Genomic DNA, 20,535 nt, shown 5'->3' on the forward strand with positions numbered 1-20,535 from the left:
GTTTGTTAGAAATGAAAACTTAGATAGAACACCGACAACTGTAAAAAAGTTGACATTTGTCTAAAATTATGTTATTCGCCAACAATATTACAAGCAATATTTGCTTTATGAAGATGAATTCATTTACAAAATGAATAGGATCGTTTAAACTTTTTTGGAGTTAAAACTTAACAAAGGTTATTTTTAAGTTATTTGGAATATTCTGTCAAAATAATACAAAGATTATTTATTGTAGACAAATATATTTGATACTTGGATAACTGGAAAATCAAGACAACCAAACTAGTTTGAGTTTGATTATAGTAAAATTCAGATTTATCCAGCTAAAGCAAGTTTCTATAGACGCCTAGCTACTTACAGTTGACTCATCGTACCCCCTTACCCCCCCCCCATTCTTTTTGTAAAATATGACAGTATTCATTCACCCCCGTATAAACAAATATAAGTTTTCCATTTACTTTTCCAAAATGGAGTGACACAATTTAGTTATAACTATCTGATGATTTCTAATGTAATGTATGTTGTGTGTATGTGTTTAAATATATATCATGTTTACAACTTTACACTCAGCTCACTTAATCGACCATGTAATGAACAATAAACCAAGGGCGGTTTCAGGATTTAACTATATGCGACATTACTGGTACAACTTACATACAATGTAGCTCTTCTAACTTTGATTTTACGCTCGTTTGAAAAGAAGAAAATTTATTTGGTTTCATACTAAAATTATTTTTTTTTCAAACGCTCTTTGATAAAAGAAGTTTGATTGAAATATGTAAGATTTTAATCTAAAATGTTGTATTTTAATTTGTTGTATAACGACCATTACAAAACTATCATAATTTACTCTTATTTTTTTCAGAGAACATTCATTCCCCTTAAAATTGTGCTATAAAAGAAATTTTATTTTAAAGGATAATTGTTCTGGCTTCCTATGATATTTGAAATATAAGATATAATCACATCGTTATTAACATAAATTACATAGATAATACATGAAGTAATTTAATAAACAGATATTATAATAATATTTGCTATATTCATTTTATCATTGGAAAACTCGTTTATTTTACTTTTTTCTATTAACATGCTCCATATTTTTGAGATAAATAATTGACAGTTTCATGCAATGAAATTGTGCGTTTATTTAGTTATTAAAGAAACTATTAATGTATGAAAAAATAAACATAGTAAAAATTGACATTCATGACCAAAATGATTAATCATCCTCCATGGATTCCTTTTTTTGTTGCAAATATGCAAATGTATTTTAGGAAAAAATTAAAGCCTACAAAGTTCTTCTTTTATTCATCGTTTTCCCTGTAGAATTCCAGTCGCGTTACCTAGGACCTTCATCATAAACGCTTGCTTGTCCATTTTCCTACAATTAGATTTATTTAATATTTTTTCTTTTTAAACCAAGTACTACAAGGTCATTTTGATATTTTAAAATTTTTAGGTTTTCTTAAGTCATTTTGTCTGAAATTCCAATCGACGATAATATAGCTGATAATTTCTAGAACATTTTACCCTGATAAGTGTTCTTACGACCAATTTAGTCTTCGAAACATCCAAAGTCTTTTGGTCGGAAAAAATTTTAATTATAATAAATAACTTCGCTGAGTAGAAGTGAGAACGGGATCAAGCATTGATCTCCATCTTTTGAAGAAGGATTAATCTAATTCCGCGTCGATATCCTGTTTATACCTGTGGAGTTAAATTTAATCAAGGGATCAAGCATTTATCAAAATTAAAATTGCCCGAATTGGATATCGAGATCAAGCGAAACGATCGATAATAATCTTATAAAACCTGGTCATCGATACATTGATATTATCATCGGTCTCTAATGTATGTCCAAAAGCGATAAAAACTTAAGTTTAGATTGGTTCTAACCTCTGTGGAGGTGGTGGTGGTTCAATGGGGTTGGAATGTTTCGCTTTAAAGTATTCCTCTATATTTCCTCCGAGACCCTCCTCCTCCTCCTCCTCTTCATATTCTCCTGGCTCGTACATAACTCTCTCAGTTACAACCTTCACTAGGATGGATTAATACGAGAAAAGAGACTGTGAACGAAATGTAAATGATAATAAATTTAGTGCTTTTGACAATTTACAAGGGTATCCTTTAATCTTTATATATTGCCCTTTTTCCCGAAGTTCATCAACATTTTAGGTGACAATCACAAAAAAGAAAAAGGGTGTTTAATAAAAATACCTTGTCAGGTTTCTTAAGCTGTGTCTGCGCATTGGGTTTGTTGTCAAAGAAAGCCGCAACCAAGGATTCTTTGTTATCTCTTGAACCCTGTCTATCCTGTCTATTCATCTGAACTATTGGTTCGCTAGGTTTAGAGCTGAGAGACAACTTTCTTTCCACGATCTGCTGGGGCCCAGAATCACTGGAAATATTTATCAGTTATTAAACATACTGATTTTAGAATTCCTATATCTTTGAAACCTAATGGTGTAAACCTTGGATGGAAATTCATGAATGATGTATTTTAAGTGTTAATTTGCATTTTGCATATTTTAAACAGTTAAAAAAAGTAGATATTCACACCAGGATTTCATTCATAAAGGATCTGAGTTTTTGCCACAACCTCAAAGTTTTGAATCCCTATTTCTTTGCAAATTGATTCTGTAAAATTTTGATATTTCAAACTTAGATTAATTGATATAACACAATTCAAAGTTTGAAGTATCTAAGGTCTACGACATTGGATTGCAAAGATATAGGAGTTAGAATATCAGAGATTGTGTCAAGAACTTAGTTCCTTTGTTTCGTATTCCTAAAGTTGCATTCACAATATTTTGTTTAATTAATTAAAATTTAACAATCTCATATGGAGTCGTCAGTGAAAACTTTTCTTATACAATACTTAGGAAATTAAGTTAAACTAAAGTTTATTTAGTGTAGACATCTCGCATTATTTTCAAATAAAACTACTTTACACTAAATCGTAAACTTGAAAAAATGACTGTCGTCTAAGCAGTTTATACCTGAAATATGACTGAGCTAAGGAGCACAGATTATTGTTCACCCTGGATTCAACCGTATTATTGTTTTTGTTTAAATCTTGATCAACCTTAACATTCATATTATTAGAGGGACAAAACGTGTTCAACGGAACTGATATTAAATGATAATTTTTCGGTGTATTCCTCTGTGTTAATTTGGCCTGAAAACTTCCTTTCCACGCTTTTGATGTTCTGCAGAACTAACATGTTTTAAAAACTCTCGATAAGAAAAAAAATTCTGCAGTAAAGAATGCCACCCTTAACTAAGCTTTCGGTGTGTAACTTACATTGACCGACGAAATAGTGAGTTTTGGCGGAGAGTGATGCTAAAACCTTAAAGGAATTGAGTCTTTGCCACAAACTCTGAATTTATAATCCTTATATCTTTAGAACCCAATGTCGTAAATCTTTGATATTTCAAACTTATATTATTTGATCTAACAGAAAGCATAGTTTGAAATATCTAAGGTCTACGACATTGGAATCCAAAGATATAGGGATTAGAAAAGCAAAGTTTGTGGCAAAGACTCAATTCCTTTTACCTCGGTTTCTAATTGAGTGCTTGAAAGTTTTCGAGTAAACTTCGGAGTACAGGAGACAGCTGAATTTTTTCTAAACATGTATAAAAATTAAGTTTCATACATTTTTAGTTTGCAATAGTTTACCGTGATAGTTCTGGTAGTTTTGTCTTGGAATTATTTGTAGAGGATTTAGCTCCACTTTCAACAGTGGACTCGGGTTTTTTATTTGTAAAGAAATCCTTGGCAAGGTCTCTCATTTTATCATTCACATGAATTGACGAATCGATATCCTCCAAATTTGTCTTGTTTGCCGTTACAGGATTAGCCTTTATTTCTGAACTTCCGTTGACTCTGAGAGTATTATTTGTCGCTTGTTTAGTCGGAGTTAGCATGTCTTTGTAGCTTGGTCCTCGTCCAGGTAGATGAAGTGTGTCAAGGAAGAACAAGGATTCAAGCCACGTTTTTTGTTCATTTTCAGGCAGTTCTTGAAAATCTTGGTCGTTTTCAAGTTCTGCTAGAAGACTGTCAAGCTCTGGATCTATTTCAATATCCGATGAAGGTATTATCGGTGCAACGCTTGAATGCAGCTGAACAGGTTCTCGTTCACAGAGTTTATGAATTGAAAGCTTCGGATCTTTTTTAGTTTCAACAGGTTTTCTGATCGGATGGTTTTTGGGACTTTTAGCTGGAAGTGGAGATTTCTGGTCTGAAAAGGAAATGTTGAATGCTTGGTCTATTTAGATTTACATTGACAGCGGTACCCTTTGAACTTCTGTCTGATTAAGAAAAAATGCAAGATATACCTTTTTTCTAGACGAACATTGAATATCTTTATGTGTGGTTTCTCTTTAAAAGTGACTTGAGGATGAATGCTGCAAAGACGATGAAGGAAATTGACAGAATGTTAATCTTTTCAAGCAAAACAAATGTCGATATCTTTCTCACTGTGAAATAAAATCTTGATTCTTGTTAATGCAATAAAGAAATGTGACAGAAAAATAAAAATCGAACTATTAAATTTTATTTTCAATCCCAATACAATCGTCTTTAAAGTGTTAACAATGTTATACATTGGGCTTGTATGTCTGTCTGTTTGTTTGACATTTTGTCATTTCAAATAGTAATAATAAGGGCTTGAGGATAAATCAGCTAAAATCATCAATAGAAAGGAAAGAGATGTAATTCCTTTTACGTATAATATATATGGAAATATTTTGGTAAACTTTAAGCTTTCCAACCTATTTTCCCTGATGAAGATTTTTTCGGATTTCCATTTCCGAACGCCTTTGCTATTTTAAGAGCCATTTCTTGTTTGGACGCTGGAGAACATTTGTTTGATACAGAATCCCAATCTTTTTTCATGAAAGCCTTGCTTTCATCTTGAAATACAGGCTCTGTAACATTATCAGTCAAATTAATATATCATCTTTAAATCATATTAGCTCATAAAGAAAAGATTATATTTAAAAGAATTTTATAAAACCAAAAAGTTATAAATTAAGCTGAACAGTTTTCCTGTAGGTTTTTGCTTTACTGGAAAATGAAAGTTATAATTTTTCTTCTCTTCCTTCTGGTGGACTTTTTTACCCTAAAAGCAAAAAGGTTTTATTACTATTGTCAAAATATTGTTATAAGATGCGCTATTTTAATTCATTTTAATTCATTTTAATTAATGATCAAATATAATAATAATGATGTAGATAACTTGAATATTATTTTCAACAAAGGTTACCAGTATATTTAATATATATATTATTATTTTATAAATATATTATGTGAAAATGTTAAAACAATAAAATATTAATTATTTAAAAATATTACCAAAGGGAGATTCTCAATAAAGCCAGGATGAAGATACCTTGGAAGATCCTGGAAAAAGGTATGTTCAGTGAAACATTTTTATCAAAACAAAAAGAAGATTTGAAAATTTTTTTATCAAGAATAATATTAGAAATCCCATCTTTATTCACATTGAAGAAACTTTCAGATAAAAGTTTCTATCTATTATTTTTAGGGAAACATTAAATTGTGATAGAAATACTGTTGATCAATTTATAACAAAATTCTAGTTAATCTAGTTAAAAATAAAAATACCTTATTTTCTGATTCATCGCTTATATAGAGATGTTCAACTTGATTTGGTGTATAGATATAGTTATGAAGGTTTGGATACCTATTTACAATGATAAAGTTAGAAAAGGTAGATAAAAAAATATTAAAACCAGAATTATTCTATAGAAATATTTTATAATTAAAACAAAAAGAAAATTTCCACTTTTTTTCTGGTTACCTTGTTTTAGGGTAAATAGAAATTTTTTTGAAATCCTTTGTAATATTTTCTGGCGTTGTTTGTGGAAGAAGTTTCAAAATAGATTCACGCTCTGCTAAAACCTCACTGAAACATGACAGAATATATCTTATTCTATAGTGATGTTTGTATAAAGAATAAGATTAAAATTCATAATTTTAAAGGGACTGTTGACTTGACCTCAAGTGCCACTCTCTTAAATAACATTTTTCTGAAAATTAACGATTTTTGTTTGTGGTCAATCTATAGAATTAATTTGCGGATTTATGCAAAGAGAAGGAAGGAAGGCAATTGTCATAATTTTACACTTTTTAAAGGGACTGTTAAAGAAAAATGAAAGGGGGTATAGGCGAAAACCTAAGGATTTTAGTAGTTGATCGAAACCTATGAGAGTTCTATCTGATGTGCCTTTCTTGAGAAATTGATATAAAACTGTGTCCAATTTATACGAAAATTTATATATAAAATTTTGTATAAACAGATCATATTCAGCAAATACACAACCAATCTGAAAACGACGATATCCCAGATGAGCATAAGAAACTTAGGTTTGCTTCTATTGTTATTTGAATTTAATAATTTTTTTATTTATAAAAGATATAATTGATAATATTATTTATGCGCCTGTATCAAGTGACCAGAGCTCCCACCAGTGCAGTATACTGGTCACGTGATACAGACGGAGTCATGTTGTTTTCAGATTGGTTGTGAATTTGCTGAATATGATCCGTTTAAACCTACTATTTTTATACAAATTTGACATAGTTTTATATCAATTTCTCGAGAAATGCAGATCAGAAAGAATTCTCATAGGTCTTGATCAACTCCTAAAATGCTTATGTTTCAATAAATATTTTTCATCTATTGGCCAATCTAAAGCAGAAGCTATTCCTAAAGTAGATAAAGATTTTTCAGAATTCCTTCCACCCTCCTCCATCCATTCTTTTGCTTATTTTCCAACTGATCCAGTAGAAATAATGGAAGAATTAGAAAGACTTGAAAACAAAACCTCTGAGGATATAAATGGAGTTTCAGGAAAATTGCTTAAAAACATATCTACAGAAATAGCCCCTGCTTTATCTTACATTTTTAATTTAAGCCTTGAGANAACACATGCTATGTTTGCAAAAGAATCGAAGAAACCAAAGACGACTTTACAAAGAAAAGAATAAAAAGATTAAAAAGAGTAAAAGATATAATCAAACATAAAGGATGTCAAAAATCAGCGCGAATTAAAAAGATGCTTTAAAATGCCCGTTTTTCATAGAACCTATATCTCTTTCACACTCCATAAAGCTTTTTTTACTTTTTTTTAAACATTCCAAATAAATCTAAACTAAACTAAAAGTTGTTAGTTCATCGTCGAAAAATACTAACAATCCACCACTAATTTTTATGTAAAATATAGTGTAAACAATAAATATGTAACTTTCCTTATCCTTTCCTTTTCCTATTATTTCTATTTTTATATTTTTTAGAATTGGGGGGAAATATTCCCACAACCTCTACTTTTAGAGGTTTTTAAATATTTTCTCCTGAAACACATTTTTTTGTATGTTTTTGTTATATTTCATAAATAAATAATTTTTTACTTTTACTTTTACTTTATATCCCCTTTCATTTTTCCTTTATAGTCCCTCTAAGAAAGAACAAATTTCGATTTCTTCTTTATTATCAATTAGAGAAATTCTAAAGGGGCTCTAAAAATGGCCGTTTCAGCTCATTCCCGCCTTTTTAGGGTAAACTTACCTTGGAGACATTTCCCCGGCTGCCCATTGCTTTATCATCCAGCAGCAATCAAAGGCACCGAGAAATCCTCTAAAACAAGGTTTACCATAAATTCCCGATAAGAAATATTGAGATAAATTAAAAAATAAAAACTAAGTACTTTTTGTTTATAGAAGTGTGACTGAGCAGTCCATATTCATTGATCAATATGTTCATATCAATAAATTTTTTCATCCGGATGTTGCTTCTGTGTTTTCAGTTGTGTTTTTTTTATGTCAACATAGGCAAATTAGGCAATGTTATGTTATTCAATATGGTTTGATATTGTACTGCATTTTGTTTGAAAAATAAAACACTAAGCCCAATTTAGCACAAAAAGGAAAATACCTATGTTTCGTCCGGATCACACATTTCTATTATTTTCTTATTTTACTCCTAAACTACAACTTTTAGGTGATAGTTGCTGGGATTTTTAGAATCAACAATTAAAACTTAACATATTTTTGGTCAGGAACAAATGGTTTTGATTGGCTTGAGGTATTATGAAATAAAAATGTCCATGAATTAATTTATGCCTATGTACCTTCATAAGATGTTCTTCTTAAAAAAAAAGGAAAAAATATTTAAAAACATTATATATACAACCATGACGTAGCTCAAAATTCGAATAAAATAATACAAAGTACTTTAAAAAAGAATGTAAACAATGCCGGACGAAAAAAGGTGTGGTTGGACGAAAAAATGGTGAATTGTGATGTCACTTTTGGTCGGACGAAAAAAAGGTGTGGTGTGCCTTCCCTCCCTCCTACCTCGCTATCCCTGTCCCTGTTGGCCAAAAAGGTTCTAACAGTCCGTCACCGACCAATCCAAACAAAAGTTGTCTAAACAAATATTAAATAGAAATAATTCAATTTTTTCTTAAAAGTAAAATCTTACATCCTACTTAAATTAACTTTTACGCTGATTTTCTAATCCCCTTATCTTTGCAAGAAGCTGTACTAGACCTTTGATATTTCAATCAGAATTCAGGTCGAATAGTCGTAAGTTTTAAAATATGAAAGGTATAGAATAGATACACCAAAAGGTTGCAAATAGATAAGATTAGACAACTAAAATTTGTGTGTTCAGTTTATTTACAATATTTCTAAAATTTTAATTAAAAAAGATATAAAGAATTGAAAACAGATATATTTACCTTTGATTTTTCTCTCTAACATGGCTTGCATTCCCAGATGCAAACATGCTTGTGAAATCAAACAAGGCAACATCAGGCTGGTCGTAGTGGTTCAAAGCAAATTCAAGCTGGGGAAGCTACAAAATTTAAATAAGGTTTTCTTTCAATTTTTGGTAAAAATTTAGTTTTCTTCAAGCTTGAACAAATAAACAGATAATTATTGTTTTTTTCTACACATTTTTTTACCTTTCTTGGTGTTAAAATCTAATTTCACGAAATCAAAAACAAATTTCCTAGTTTACCTGATAATCCGTGCAGTAGTCACACGCATCTCTAATATAATCATAGAGTGCATCTTTATTTACGTTCTTTACGCTCAGCAGCTCGATGGGATCCTTTAAATCCTAATAAATTGAAATCATTATTTCGAGGTTTAATTAAATTAAAAAGTTAGTCTTGTATTACTTAGAACCTATCTTTCTCAAAATCCGAAGAGTAACTGAAAAGAGTTGTGCCGATATGTTATTTTTCATGGCATGAATATATTTATTCGATTGAAAAAAAAATTTACCTTTTTTAAAACTTTTCTGTCCAAAAGACTGTGTTTCTTAGCAGTCATCACAAAATAATGAGTTTCATCCTAAATTAAAAATAAATTGATTTAAATAGTTTGTATTTATCAATTTGAAATTGAATTTCAGGCTTATTAAACAAAAGAAGGTTAAATGTGAACCAGATATTTCAGATATTTTTTCAAGAATTTGTAAACAGTTTCATCTTATATATTTCTATAATGATTGCGTAATTTTTTTTTATTGCGCTTAAATTTTGATTTTCTCCTTAATACATAAACCGACTGAACTCTGAAGTGCGTGTGCAAAATAGCCTAAAATTTTAGCATATGAGATTTAATGTTCAATATATAAGATTGAATTTGCAACATTACGGTTGAATTGTATCGTTCAAGTCTCCTATATAGGGTATATACAAGTACAGCCTTTAAAACATTTTATAATAATATTTGCAATATTGCAGAAGAATTGCAGTGTAAAACGCGTTTGTGTACATAAATGTAAAACATACATTACATAATCTGATTCAAGTTGAATTGCCATGTGAAGCTGATTCAAGTTGAATTGCCATGTGAATCTGATTCAAGTTGAATTGCCATGTGAATCTGATTCAAGTTGAATTGCCATGTGAATCTGATTCAAGTTGAATTGCCATGTGAATCTGATTCAAGTTGAATTGCTATGTGAATCATTTATATTTTTCTTTTAAGCATTATATTATTTAGTCACGTAAAATTACTAATTTCTCCCCAGGACGTTTATTATTTTTTTATATCCAAGCTTAAAAGTTTTATTGAAATATTCAACAGATATTTTAATATCTATCGAATGTAATCAAAATGCAAAAGATTAAAAAAATTCTGAAATTTACCATACAACATTCTTAGCTTTCTGAATTGTTTTACTTTCATTTAACTAACCTTGTAGTAAACAATGTTCTCCAAAGCAATTCCGAATTCTTCATATAAATTATTAAAGAAGTCTTGTTTGTAAACAAATGCAACTCCGCTAAAAATAGACAGTGAAAATAATCGAACTAAAGTGGAATTAAAGTCGTCTTTGCTAAAAGATTTGACCTATTAAGGTCGATAAACGTTTTTAAAATTGTAATTTTTATGGTTTTTCGTTATCCTTTTCAGCGTTATAATAATCACAAGGAAAAAGATAAAACAAAGAAGACTTTCATTCTATTCTATTCTGCATAATTATTCATAGTACATACATACAAGCAATGATATTTTCTTTCTGTTTCGTCAAAAAATCTTGTGATGTAAACGTCATCCAAATGCATATTAGAAATAAAATCTTTATGAAATCAAGGCAAAAATTAAAATGTATTTTGAAAATGTAACGTACAAGCAAAAGGTTTCTGGTGTACTGAAAATCTCGTTTTCTGATCTCGACTGTACCCTTTTTACAAACATGTACTTAAAACCATTTATTTCCAATTGTCAACAAAAACTATTATTTTGGTATTTTCAAAGTTAAATATTTAGAGTCGCATTATTACCTAATTTCTTCTACAACAGCTTCTGCTGTTGTTCGTTTATTAACGAAATTTGCTGTTATAGCTATTGCAAGCTTTCCACGGAACTCCTTCCTCCTAAATTATTCACTTGTTATGGGGTGTACGATAATCTGAGCCAATCGTGTTTTATTCTCCCTGATATTTTTCTTACGTCAATTCAAAGTACGGACTACGGGGACACAGAGTCGAGGGGGGGGGGGGGGCTTTTTTTGTACAAATTAATAGGAGCCGGCATATAAGGAAGGTTTCGTAAAAAGTTTGTGTGAAAATTGATAAAGATGGAAAACGCAAAAAATCGCTCGGGAACATGCAAATTTGACATTGAACATATTTTGCAGGCCGAACCTATCGATGAAGCATTTGAGTTTGGCAGATATATGGTTAGACAATTTTATCAAATAAGTTTTTGTTTAAGTTAGGTGTAAAAAGGTGTTTAGTCAACAGTGTAATAGTCAAATTACGTTTACATCAGCTCAGCTTGTACCTAGGCTCCGTTTTGTCCTAGAAATTGAGATAGGTGATTTAGGTCAAATACATACTCGGATTACGTAGCAAATTTGGAAGCGGAGGTCATTAACTTCCGTTTTGATCTCCATAAAATAAGAAATTATGAAAAATAAGATATTTAACTTGAATTATTTTTTTTGTTTAATCAGGCGTGTTTTCACATTTTTAGGAACCACAAACGTCATGCGCAAACATTCTGAACTCCTTTCAAAAATAGGCCTTTAAAGAAGTCAAAATATGAAATCAATGAAAATGGATCAATGAAAATGGGTCATATAATGGATCATCATAGGGTTTTTTGGTTTTCCGATCCCGTTCTGGGACCCCTTTTTGACCTCCAAACATCAATGACCTCCAGAGGTCAAAATATAAAATCATGTGAGGTATCAAATCAAAGGTTTTTAGTGTTCCAATTTCTTTCTGAGACTTTTGACCGTGAGCCTAAAGATCTTGGACCTCCAAATAGGTTAAGTGCACACATGACGTATTTGGACGTATTTGTCAAAACAAAAACGAATATTGCAAAATTAAAAATTAATTCTTGAAAGCCCTGAGTTTGATTTGTTATTCTTTTTAATTTAGAAAGAATCTCTGGAAATTGCAAACTTTAAAAACGTTTTCTTGAAAATTGAGTTTGACCTGAAACCTGGCAGTGTAACTCGTTTCCCCTCTGCTCCTATTACAACATCTAGCTGCTGGTTTTCTAGTTCAGGGTTCGGAGGACTCACCTGGAAGAAATAAATTAATTTAGTATTCCTGACAAAATTAAATTTTTTTTCTAGCTGTGCCTCCAACTAGATACAATTCAATACAAAAGGTTGCACAATTTGAGCCGAGTAAAGTTACATTTCTATAAAAATTAAATATAATGTAAGTGTTTCTAAAAGTAGTTACTGATCAGCGAATAAGCATCACAACTGCTATCACTTTCTAGCATTTTTATAGATTTTGTAGCAAGTCATTAAGATCATAATGATATGCGCAACTTGAAGTTTTATGAGATTGAAATGAGGTGGGGGGGGGGGGTGTTACAATAAATGAAAATAAAAGAATTTTATATATTACGATAGTCTTATGAGGAAAAAAATGTAGTTCTTAAACTAGATGAAATAATCTTGAGCCCTGAGTTAAAGAATGCATCAAGATTATTTCATCGAGTTTAAGAATTCCATTATGACATTTTTATCCTCATAAGATTATTATTATATCATCTTTGTGAGGTTCCATGAGCAAATACCCTAGAAATTATAATTTTAAAAATTTGTGTGAAATACGACTTTATCAAGTTGGAACAATTGACATCAAGAAGGGTTGTTTTTGTATTTCACTTATGCTCTTGTCCTGGCTATTACTTTTTTTATTTTTCTAATGTTACAAAGGTAAAATGTTATAAACCCTTTTGTAGGTAAACATTGGTTCTTTTTTGTAAGTAATGCATGTGGTGTGATTGTTTCCTTAGTTAGCTTGTTTGTTTCCTAATTCATAATGCATTTGCTTTTTTTAAGTTGATGCTGTGGAGGAGCTAGAATATTGTCTTTCTCCACCACATCAAAGTTCAACTCCAACAAACCCAGTTCAAGAACAAATTCCACCAAGTTTGCTCTTTTCATCCCATGTGTTTGTGAGAGAAGATTCGTCCAAGACTCCACTTTCTCCCTCTACAGAGGTCCTTACTTAGTGGTTTCTTGTTCTCACAAGTATTTTTCTCTGCAGTAGAGAATAGTAGTTGGTTGTCTCAATCTACTAGACAAAAGCATGAAATTATTTACAGAAGAAATCCTTTGCTGGATATTGGATCCTAAATCTTCTAAAAAGAGGAGAAAAAAGCAGATTATCCAGAAAGACCCAGTTCAAGAAATGAAATGATGAAGATTTTTGTCTTTCATTCATGAATGAAGATTCATTGGTTTGTTTTCATTGATATTGAGTGCTAAGACCCTACATAAAGTTTGTGACACTAATATTTCAATTACTTGGTTCTATACTTAACGTTTCAATGTTTTTTATTGTGTTAACACTTCAACTCAAGCTATGCGAGATATGGTGACTGCTGAGGTGCTTCAAAACCGGTTTTAGCTGTGAGGTGGGGGGCAAATCGACCCCAATCACCTCTAAATTCTGTCTATTTTGTCCAAATATTACAACTGAATGTGGAATTTTGGAAAAGCTTTTTTTGGTTCAGCATCCAGTTATAAAGTGAAAAAGCAGTTGATTGAAATTGTGAAAAACATGATAACCTTTCCATTTTGGAAAAGCTCTGAAAATATGCAGAGATTTGCAAAATCTTACAAAACTTAGTTTGCAATAAAAAAAACTAAAAAAATATTTGAATAAAGTAGGGAGTCAGGCAGTATTCTTTGAGACTCAGACAGTTTGATGAAAATGCCTAACATAAGGCTTAAAGCATTGTCCATATTTTTGAAGGAAAGGTTAGAAAATTTGAACGTCCTCTGAATCATTCTTAATGTTAATTAAACACAGGGGGGGGGGGTGGCTCCCCTTCCACTCTTCTGTCAGGACTAAGCTAGGTCAATATTTAAAAGAAAAAGGTGAGTGTGCATATTGATCTATGCTGAAAAGATCAATATAAAGAGGGTGTAAGAATGAATATTCTTCAACTAGTGTAATAATTTCCATTCTTTATTGCTTGGAGCATGTATGAATATACATTCTGTCACGCTCTGACTGTGTATCAATTTCCATTCTTACACGGTCTGTGCGTTAAAGAATGAAAATAAGCATTATTAAACGCTAGGAAGCGAATTCTTACACGATAGGTTTACTACTATGTAACCGAACAGATATGATATAATAAGATTTATTGTCATTTGCTGCGATTATTTTAACATTACAGTCTGCACGAGGAAATGAGAACTTGTGAAAATAGCATTGGGAGAAACGAGAGTTTAATCAGCCAAAGTTTCCTTTATATATACTTTGCTTTTCTGTATAGGTGTTTTTCTGTCAGTTTGAATCCAATAAACGTCAAAACAGCCGAACTGATCGGGGCAAAAAAATTTTGTGGTACCTCACATGACCCCAAGGAAGGTTTATGGATACTCAAAATTACAAAAAAAATTGTGTTGACAAGTTTTTAAATTTGGTAAAATTTTGAAAATGCGTGAACAAAAATATATTCTAAATCCGCGAACTTTTTTGTTATTGTTTATATTGAACAAAAAGAAGATGCTCACAGAAGAGCCACAAAAGTTGAAATAGAAGATTCACGAAGCGCCCTAAAAGCCTTGTAATTATATATTTAGGGTGCGCCTTAAATTACCATAATTTTCCAGTGATCTGATACACATTCAGGTTCATTAATTCCTTAAACCGTTCAAAGAACTTTTTATTTAACTCAAATTATGGAAAATCTCTCAATTGAAATAAAAATCCTAATCTAATTAATTAATGTTCTAAGATTGCCTTGATATTCGACTCCTCCAAATACTTCCACTCCAAAGCATAATGCAGTTTTCAGGAGAATGCATTGTAATTTCCGGATGCCTAAACAAAACCTTGTAACTTTCGGATACTTAAACATTGTAATTTCCGGATGCCTAAACATAACCTTGTAACTTTCGGATACTTAAACATTGTAATTTCCGGATGCCTAAACAAAACCTTGTAACTTTCGGATACTTAAACATTATAATTTCCGGATACCTAAACAAAACCTTGTAACTTTCGGATACTTAAATATTGTAATTTCCGGATACCTAAACAAAACCTTGTAACTTTTGGATACTTAAACATTGTAATTTCCGGATACCGAAACCAAAAATTGTAAATCACTACAGTACCTAAAACAAAATTTTTATTTCCGGATACCTACAGTAAAACATTCAGTTTCCGGATATCTAAACAAAGCATTTAAGTTAACCGGACACCTAAACAAAACTTTCCGAATACATAAACAAAATATAGTAATTTCTGTAGACCAAAAGTAAAACATTTAGTTCATTGATGTTCCTAAAGCATTGTAATTTCCGGATACATCGCAATTTCCGAATACTTTTTTAACATTTTAGTTTCTGGATACCAATACAAAACATTTGATTTACAGATACCTAAACAAATATTAAATTTTCGGATACCTTTATTTTATTTTATTTCCGGACACGTACAAAGCATCCTATAATTTCCAGTAACGTTGCAAAAACCATTAATTTCCAAAAAACTGAGAAAATAATTATTTCTGGATATTTTCTTAAAACATTCTTTTTGATTTCCAGATACATAAACTTACTAATCTGATTTAAGGTTCCAAGAACCCGTTCTTTAAGTTTATCCGTTCTTTATTTACTTACTGATCCGATTCAAGCTTGCAAAAATCCTTTCTTTTATTCACTTACAAATATGATTTATGGTTTCAAGAACCCGTTTCACTATTTACGTACTTATATGGTTCATGGTTCCAGTGCAGAATCTTGGATAGAAGGTTTTTGCCCCTAGAGACTTCAAATCTTCTATAACCCATGGCCAAAGATGAAGTACGTTGTTTCTAAATAAGATTGTACAAAAAATACAATGGTTGTCAATTAAAAGTGGAAAAGAAGACAAAAATAGTAATACATACAATTTCTCTCACAGAGTCAAAGTTTGGCAGAGTGTGGAAAGCAAATGTTTAGAATAAAAATTTTGAAATTTGTAAAACTGTTTGGAAACTTTTTAAAGTCCAAAAATCTATAATAGTTGTAAACACTTGACGACAAGAATTGATCACCTGGAGAATGAAGTCCGCTTCTCTATTAATGTGACCTTGGCACCAAGGAGTTGAGATTCTATAGCGGTCCTCAACCCAATAGGACCTGCTCCTATCACAACCATCTGAAATTAAAATATATTTTTGTAAAATAAAATAAAGTTCCATAGTTTGGATGATCTGAAAATCAAAAAGAAGATATTTAGCATATAAAATCTTCTAAATCAAGATTAGTTTTATAATATCATTTTCAGTGGGCATTTTTTAATTGTATGAATATGAATATGAATATGAATATGAAAGAAAACTAAATCAAAACGTAACTTGAATTTAGGGACGTGCCCTTTGAGTTATTTATTCTGCATATTTAAACTCATTTAGGTATCTCCTTTCTAAGTTTCTAGCTTGATTACTTCTTTATCAAGGAGGTGTAGAAATAATTTATCTATGAGACTATGGTATGTAACATATAATCTGTATTAATGCAATCTATGTTATCTATGTTCTTAATGCTATCTACTTTATCTATGATTATTATTAATCCTTAACGATTTGTAAGTTGACCGTATCGGGCTATCCCGGTCAGTTCATTCACCTGTATATAGAAATAAATCAGTTGAGTACTACTCGTTGTTTTACACAGTTGTGCTTTGAGCCTTGAGTTTTGGCTAGAGAGATAGAGAGTCAGTTAGACTCGTATTAGAGTTAGAGTAAAGTAATCATCATCTAGATTTCTTACAGGTAGACGTTTTGTATAACTATAATTATCTAAATAGGGAATAAGGCAAAAAGGGGGAAAATGATAATAAAGAACTTATTAAATCGGTACTATTTTAATTTCTCTTCCACCAATGTTTACGAATAGAGAGTTTAATATTAACCGTCCTTCACATAAACCCATCCAATCCAATCCAATCGTTTCAACAGTTCGTTTTGCCACACTCTAAAACTTTGCACAATTTAATATAAAAGCAAAGCTTAGAGCATGCAATTCTGAAATAACGTATAATAATAATATAATTGTGGCGCCTTTTAAAATAAAATAAAACCATGAACTTGAATAAAACGAACCAAAAATTGTATCAGTGTTTTAACCCAAAAAATTTCGATCTAAACGATTTTAGGATTTTGTAAATAAAAGTCGAAAAAATGTATAAAATATTTTTTTGTTTAAAACAAATATAAAAGTGTAACACACGTTTCTGCGCCCATTTTTCAAGGGCTTTTCAAAAATATAGTTTTCAGATCTGTAGCTTTAGTCATGAAAAAGTTATGGGCTATTTAAGATTTTTTTTTACATACTCCGGTTTTTTATCGCCCTGCACCCTACCTTATGCATAAAAAAAATTTACAAAAAAATCCTCTAAATTTCTATTTATGAAAAGTTAAAAATTAGTCAAAAAAACTAGACGGAGGAGCCAAACGCCCCCCCCCCCCCCCAGCTTGTTTAGGGTTAAGAGCTCCAGGTCGTCATCGTTGTTAAATCTTTTGTGGGTAACCCTGCATACACTGTCATGTTTGTGATAAAGAGTTGAAGAGAAGAAACAATAAAAACGTTTGAAATAAGAATGTTTTAAGTTAAATTCATGCCCTAGAAACTTAATATTTTTGACAGAACTTTTTGCTAATAAATTGAAAACCTACATATTTGAAAAATGTCAAATGTTTGCAGGCTACATCATCGAATTATGTTTAAATAAAGAAAGAAAAACTAAAAATCGGTCAATTCCATAAAATCCCCCTTAAATATACGATCACTCTATATACAAGTGTACAGTGTTAGTTACGTAAACATATCGTGATGTACACAACCGACCATTCTATTAATTATTTAATAGGGAGGTCGGTTGTGTACATCTGAGCTAAGCTTCACCTCTTCGTTTTATTACTCTATGTATTTCATCCTCTGGATTGTTGCTGATTTATCACTCTGTTTATGCGTGATAACACCAAATGTGTAAACTGTGTAGTGTGTATACAAAGAGAATAAAATATATATTAGAGGGGAATTTACTAGAAAAAAGTGTAAAACGGCCATTTTGTTGTACTGTTTCCATACTGCAGGTGTACTTCACATATTTGCTCTATATAACCTTTTGGTCCCTGGAACATCATTTTATAGAAAATCTAAAATTAATATTAAAGAAAACCAAATTATGAAATAGGCTGGTTTCATAATTGACCAATGATCATTTCACATAGACTTTATGCCTTCCACTTTACAAACGTTGATTTTCCGTTTTAACTATATAAATCAAATGATGTTTTTTATTCACCTAATTCATTATAAAGTTAATTAAACAGCTTTAAAAAATTCGAAATTGAAATGGATAGTCTAGGGAATATACTGTACTAATGTACTCTACTGCATATAATTTATGAACATTTACTTGAATTGTACACTTTGAACTCCCTTTCAGGCTGAAAGGGACTGACAAAATTCATACTAAGGGATTGTCTAAATTCCACTCTAATACAGGGGTCCATATAATTCCATTTCTGATCCCAAATGGGATCGGGGTTGAAAGTACATTTAGAGGCATGAAAATACACTTTATATGTCATTGTGAACTTTGACAAGTTTTTGTGTACATGCACTACACTTCAGAAATGTGTACTGCATTTGGGGTGTTAAAAGATGTAAATATTAGTGTTTATTGTAAGAGATAAATTATGATATACAGAAAAATAAACACTCCCTTGCAGTAAAAATTCTGCAGTATGAAATTTTTTCTACAACTTGACATTATACTTCCAATTGTTTACAAATAACAACATGGTTTATTTCTGTTTGTGTTTCCTAGAAATTGAATTGTATTGGTCAAACAGACCCAGCTATAGCAACACTTGAACTATGTATAAAAAACTAAAAAATATAAAATGAATGTTCACCTTTATGTTTGAGGCTGCTGTGTTGTCTGAGTAAACTGTTTGTTTCGTTCTTTCATCAAGAATTTTAAACAAGTTTATACCTTGACACGCTTTCACATTCTTCTACAAAATATACTTGTCAAACTTGATAAAATATTTATGGAAGAGGCCATTTATTAAATTTAAATTTTCCATGTCTTCTATTTTGTGTTAAGTTCTTTGATATGCGTCCTAAATGCTGATTGCTGGTGAATTTGTATCAGAAACTTTTTTCAACAATAAAATGAAAAGTCTACTGTACCTTTAATGCTGGATAAAAGTTTAAAAAGTTGGTAGGTTGCAGATCTAAAAATTAAACAAGTTAACACAATTTGTCCTAACGAATATTTCTATATGAGAATACATTACGACACTATTTATCATTCTATAATTTTAAACATTTGTGTTGTTTCCTTGGATAGACTTCGATTTTTCAAATAATGTCAAAAAATGATATTTCATTCTTTTTTTGATTTGCAATAATTATTATTGAATCCCGCTTTCTTATAAATTATTTATGCAGGTTCATGTTAAACTCAGCTCTATACAAAGGAATCTCATTTACTCTCATAAAAATTAGAACCAATACCTCGGGGGTTTAAATTTTCAAAAAGCGGGAATAACGAAAAAATGACCGGCTCTCCCATTCTAATTTTCTGAGAAACCGCTCTCCCTTTTGGAACATCAGCAAAGTAATTTTGCAAACGGGTGAAATGCATAGGGTGTATACTGAATACTTTATACACTGCACAAGAACAGGACGGTGGATAAGATAACCTGAAATGAATTGAGTTTGCCACAAACTCTGCTTATCTAATTTCAATATCGTTGCAACCCAAGGTCGTATACCTTTAATATTTCAAGCTATGAATACTATTAGATCAAATAATGTAAGTTTGAAATATCAAAGGTTTACATCATAAGGTTGCAAAGATATAGGTTTTACAAAAACTGAATTCCTTTGTGATTATTGACCTGTGGGTTCAAACTTCGCATATATCAGAAATCATTGTAAAATGGGTGTCAAATACTACACTTTTAACCAAAATAAAAACTTTGCCCTATAGTAAACCTCCCCATAAGTAAGATTAATTTTCTTTAAAAGTAATGAAACCGCGCAAAATTAGCCTGTAAATATGAATTGACTACTTTTACAATTTACAAGCCTTCTTTTTATGGGTTGGCTTTAAGTAGAATAAATATATTTATATATTATATAGTATTAAAAAATTATTTACCTAAAAGTTTGCAAATTTCTGAAAAATGTTGAATAATCTCGTCAAATCTCTCACTAGCGTAAAATATTTCAAAGTGTTTAGCAACCAAGGTGATGATTTTAGAGCCATCCATCCCGGTATTTGAACTCATTTTTTACCCTTTCTAGAAATATGCAATATTACTATTGATAAATCATATATTTATCAATATTTTCTCATTTTTCTTCTTCTCTTCATTTTAGTCTGTAGGACAAACTTCTTACTCTTTCTGTCTCATAGATTCTTTTTCCTTCGAAAGATTCTTCTTCTGTGATTTGTAGAAATAAGGCAATTTTAGAATAGATACTG

At 30.7% G+C, this 20,535-nt stretch overlaps 1 protein-coding gene across 3 annotated transcripts; it reads right to left on the reverse strand.

Annotated features, from left to right (window-relative positions):
* Positions 1 to 1,128: 1,128 nt before the first annotated feature.
* On the reverse strand, positions 1,129 to 20,374 carry LOC111708683 (F-actin-monooxygenase MICAL2). Of its 3 annotated transcripts, none has more exons than XM_023482125.1 (26): positions 20,209 to 20,374; positions 19,233 to 19,276; positions 18,953 to 19,054; positions 16,082 to 16,185; positions 15,756 to 15,859; positions 14,782 to 14,862; positions 14,639 to 14,682; positions 11,998 to 12,086; positions 10,834 to 10,926; positions 10,244 to 10,331; positions 9,323 to 9,391; positions 9,054 to 9,155; positions 8,773 to 8,888; positions 8,387 to 8,458; positions 7,599 to 7,667; positions 5,832 to 5,936; positions 5,636 to 5,714; positions 5,363 to 5,410; positions 5,057 to 5,129; positions 4,789 to 4,935; positions 3,686 to 4,247; positions 3,563 to 3,632; positions 3,003 to 3,088; positions 2,221 to 2,401; positions 1,900 to 2,036; positions 1,129 to 1,384 (listed from the first exon to the last, which is right to left on the reverse strand). In XM_023482125.1, the coding sequence occupies exons 1-26, from the start codon at positions 20,336 to 20,338 to the stop codon at positions 1,312 to 1,314; spliced, it is 2,868 nt and encodes a 955-aa protein (XP_023337893.1). In that variant the 5' UTR covers positions 20,339 to 20,374; the 3' UTR covers positions 1,129 to 1,311. The 3 variants fall into 3 exon arrangements, with proteins under 3 accessions (XP_023337893.1, XP_023337892.1, XP_023337894.1); XM_023482124.1 differs by having other exon boundaries at positions 4,780 to 4,935; positions 20,209 to 20,373; XM_023482126.1 differs by lacking the exon at positions 4,789 to 4,935 and having other exon boundaries at positions 20,209 to 20,373.
* Between the last annotated feature and the right edge of the window lie 161 nt (positions 20,375 to 20,535).

Source organism: Eurytemora carolleeae, unplaced genomic scaffold, assembly GCF_000591075.1.
Source record: "Eurytemora carolleeae unplaced genomic scaffold, Eaff_2.0 scaffold893, whole genome shotgun sequence".
Taxonomy (NCBI): Eukaryota; Metazoa; Arthropoda; class Copepoda; order Calanoida; family Temoridae; genus Eurytemora; species Eurytemora carolleeae.

What these genes read in the sequence shown, in the direction of transcription:
- LOC111708683 (XM_023482124.1), bottom strand. Translation starts at nt 20,338, where the DNA reads ATGAGTTCAAATACCGGGATGGATGGCTCTAAAATCATCACCTTGGTT. An exon ending in GCTGTTGTAGAAGAAATTAG is followed by an intron (nt 10,332 to 10,833) that starts GTAATAATGCGA and finishes GTCTATTTTTAG; the next exon opens with CGGAGTTGCATTTGTTTACA. An exon ending in TTAGCTCAGTCATATTTCAG is followed by an intron (nt 2,402 to 3,002) that starts GTATAAACTGCT and finishes AAATATTTCCAG; the next exon opens with TGATTCTGGGCCCCAGCAGA.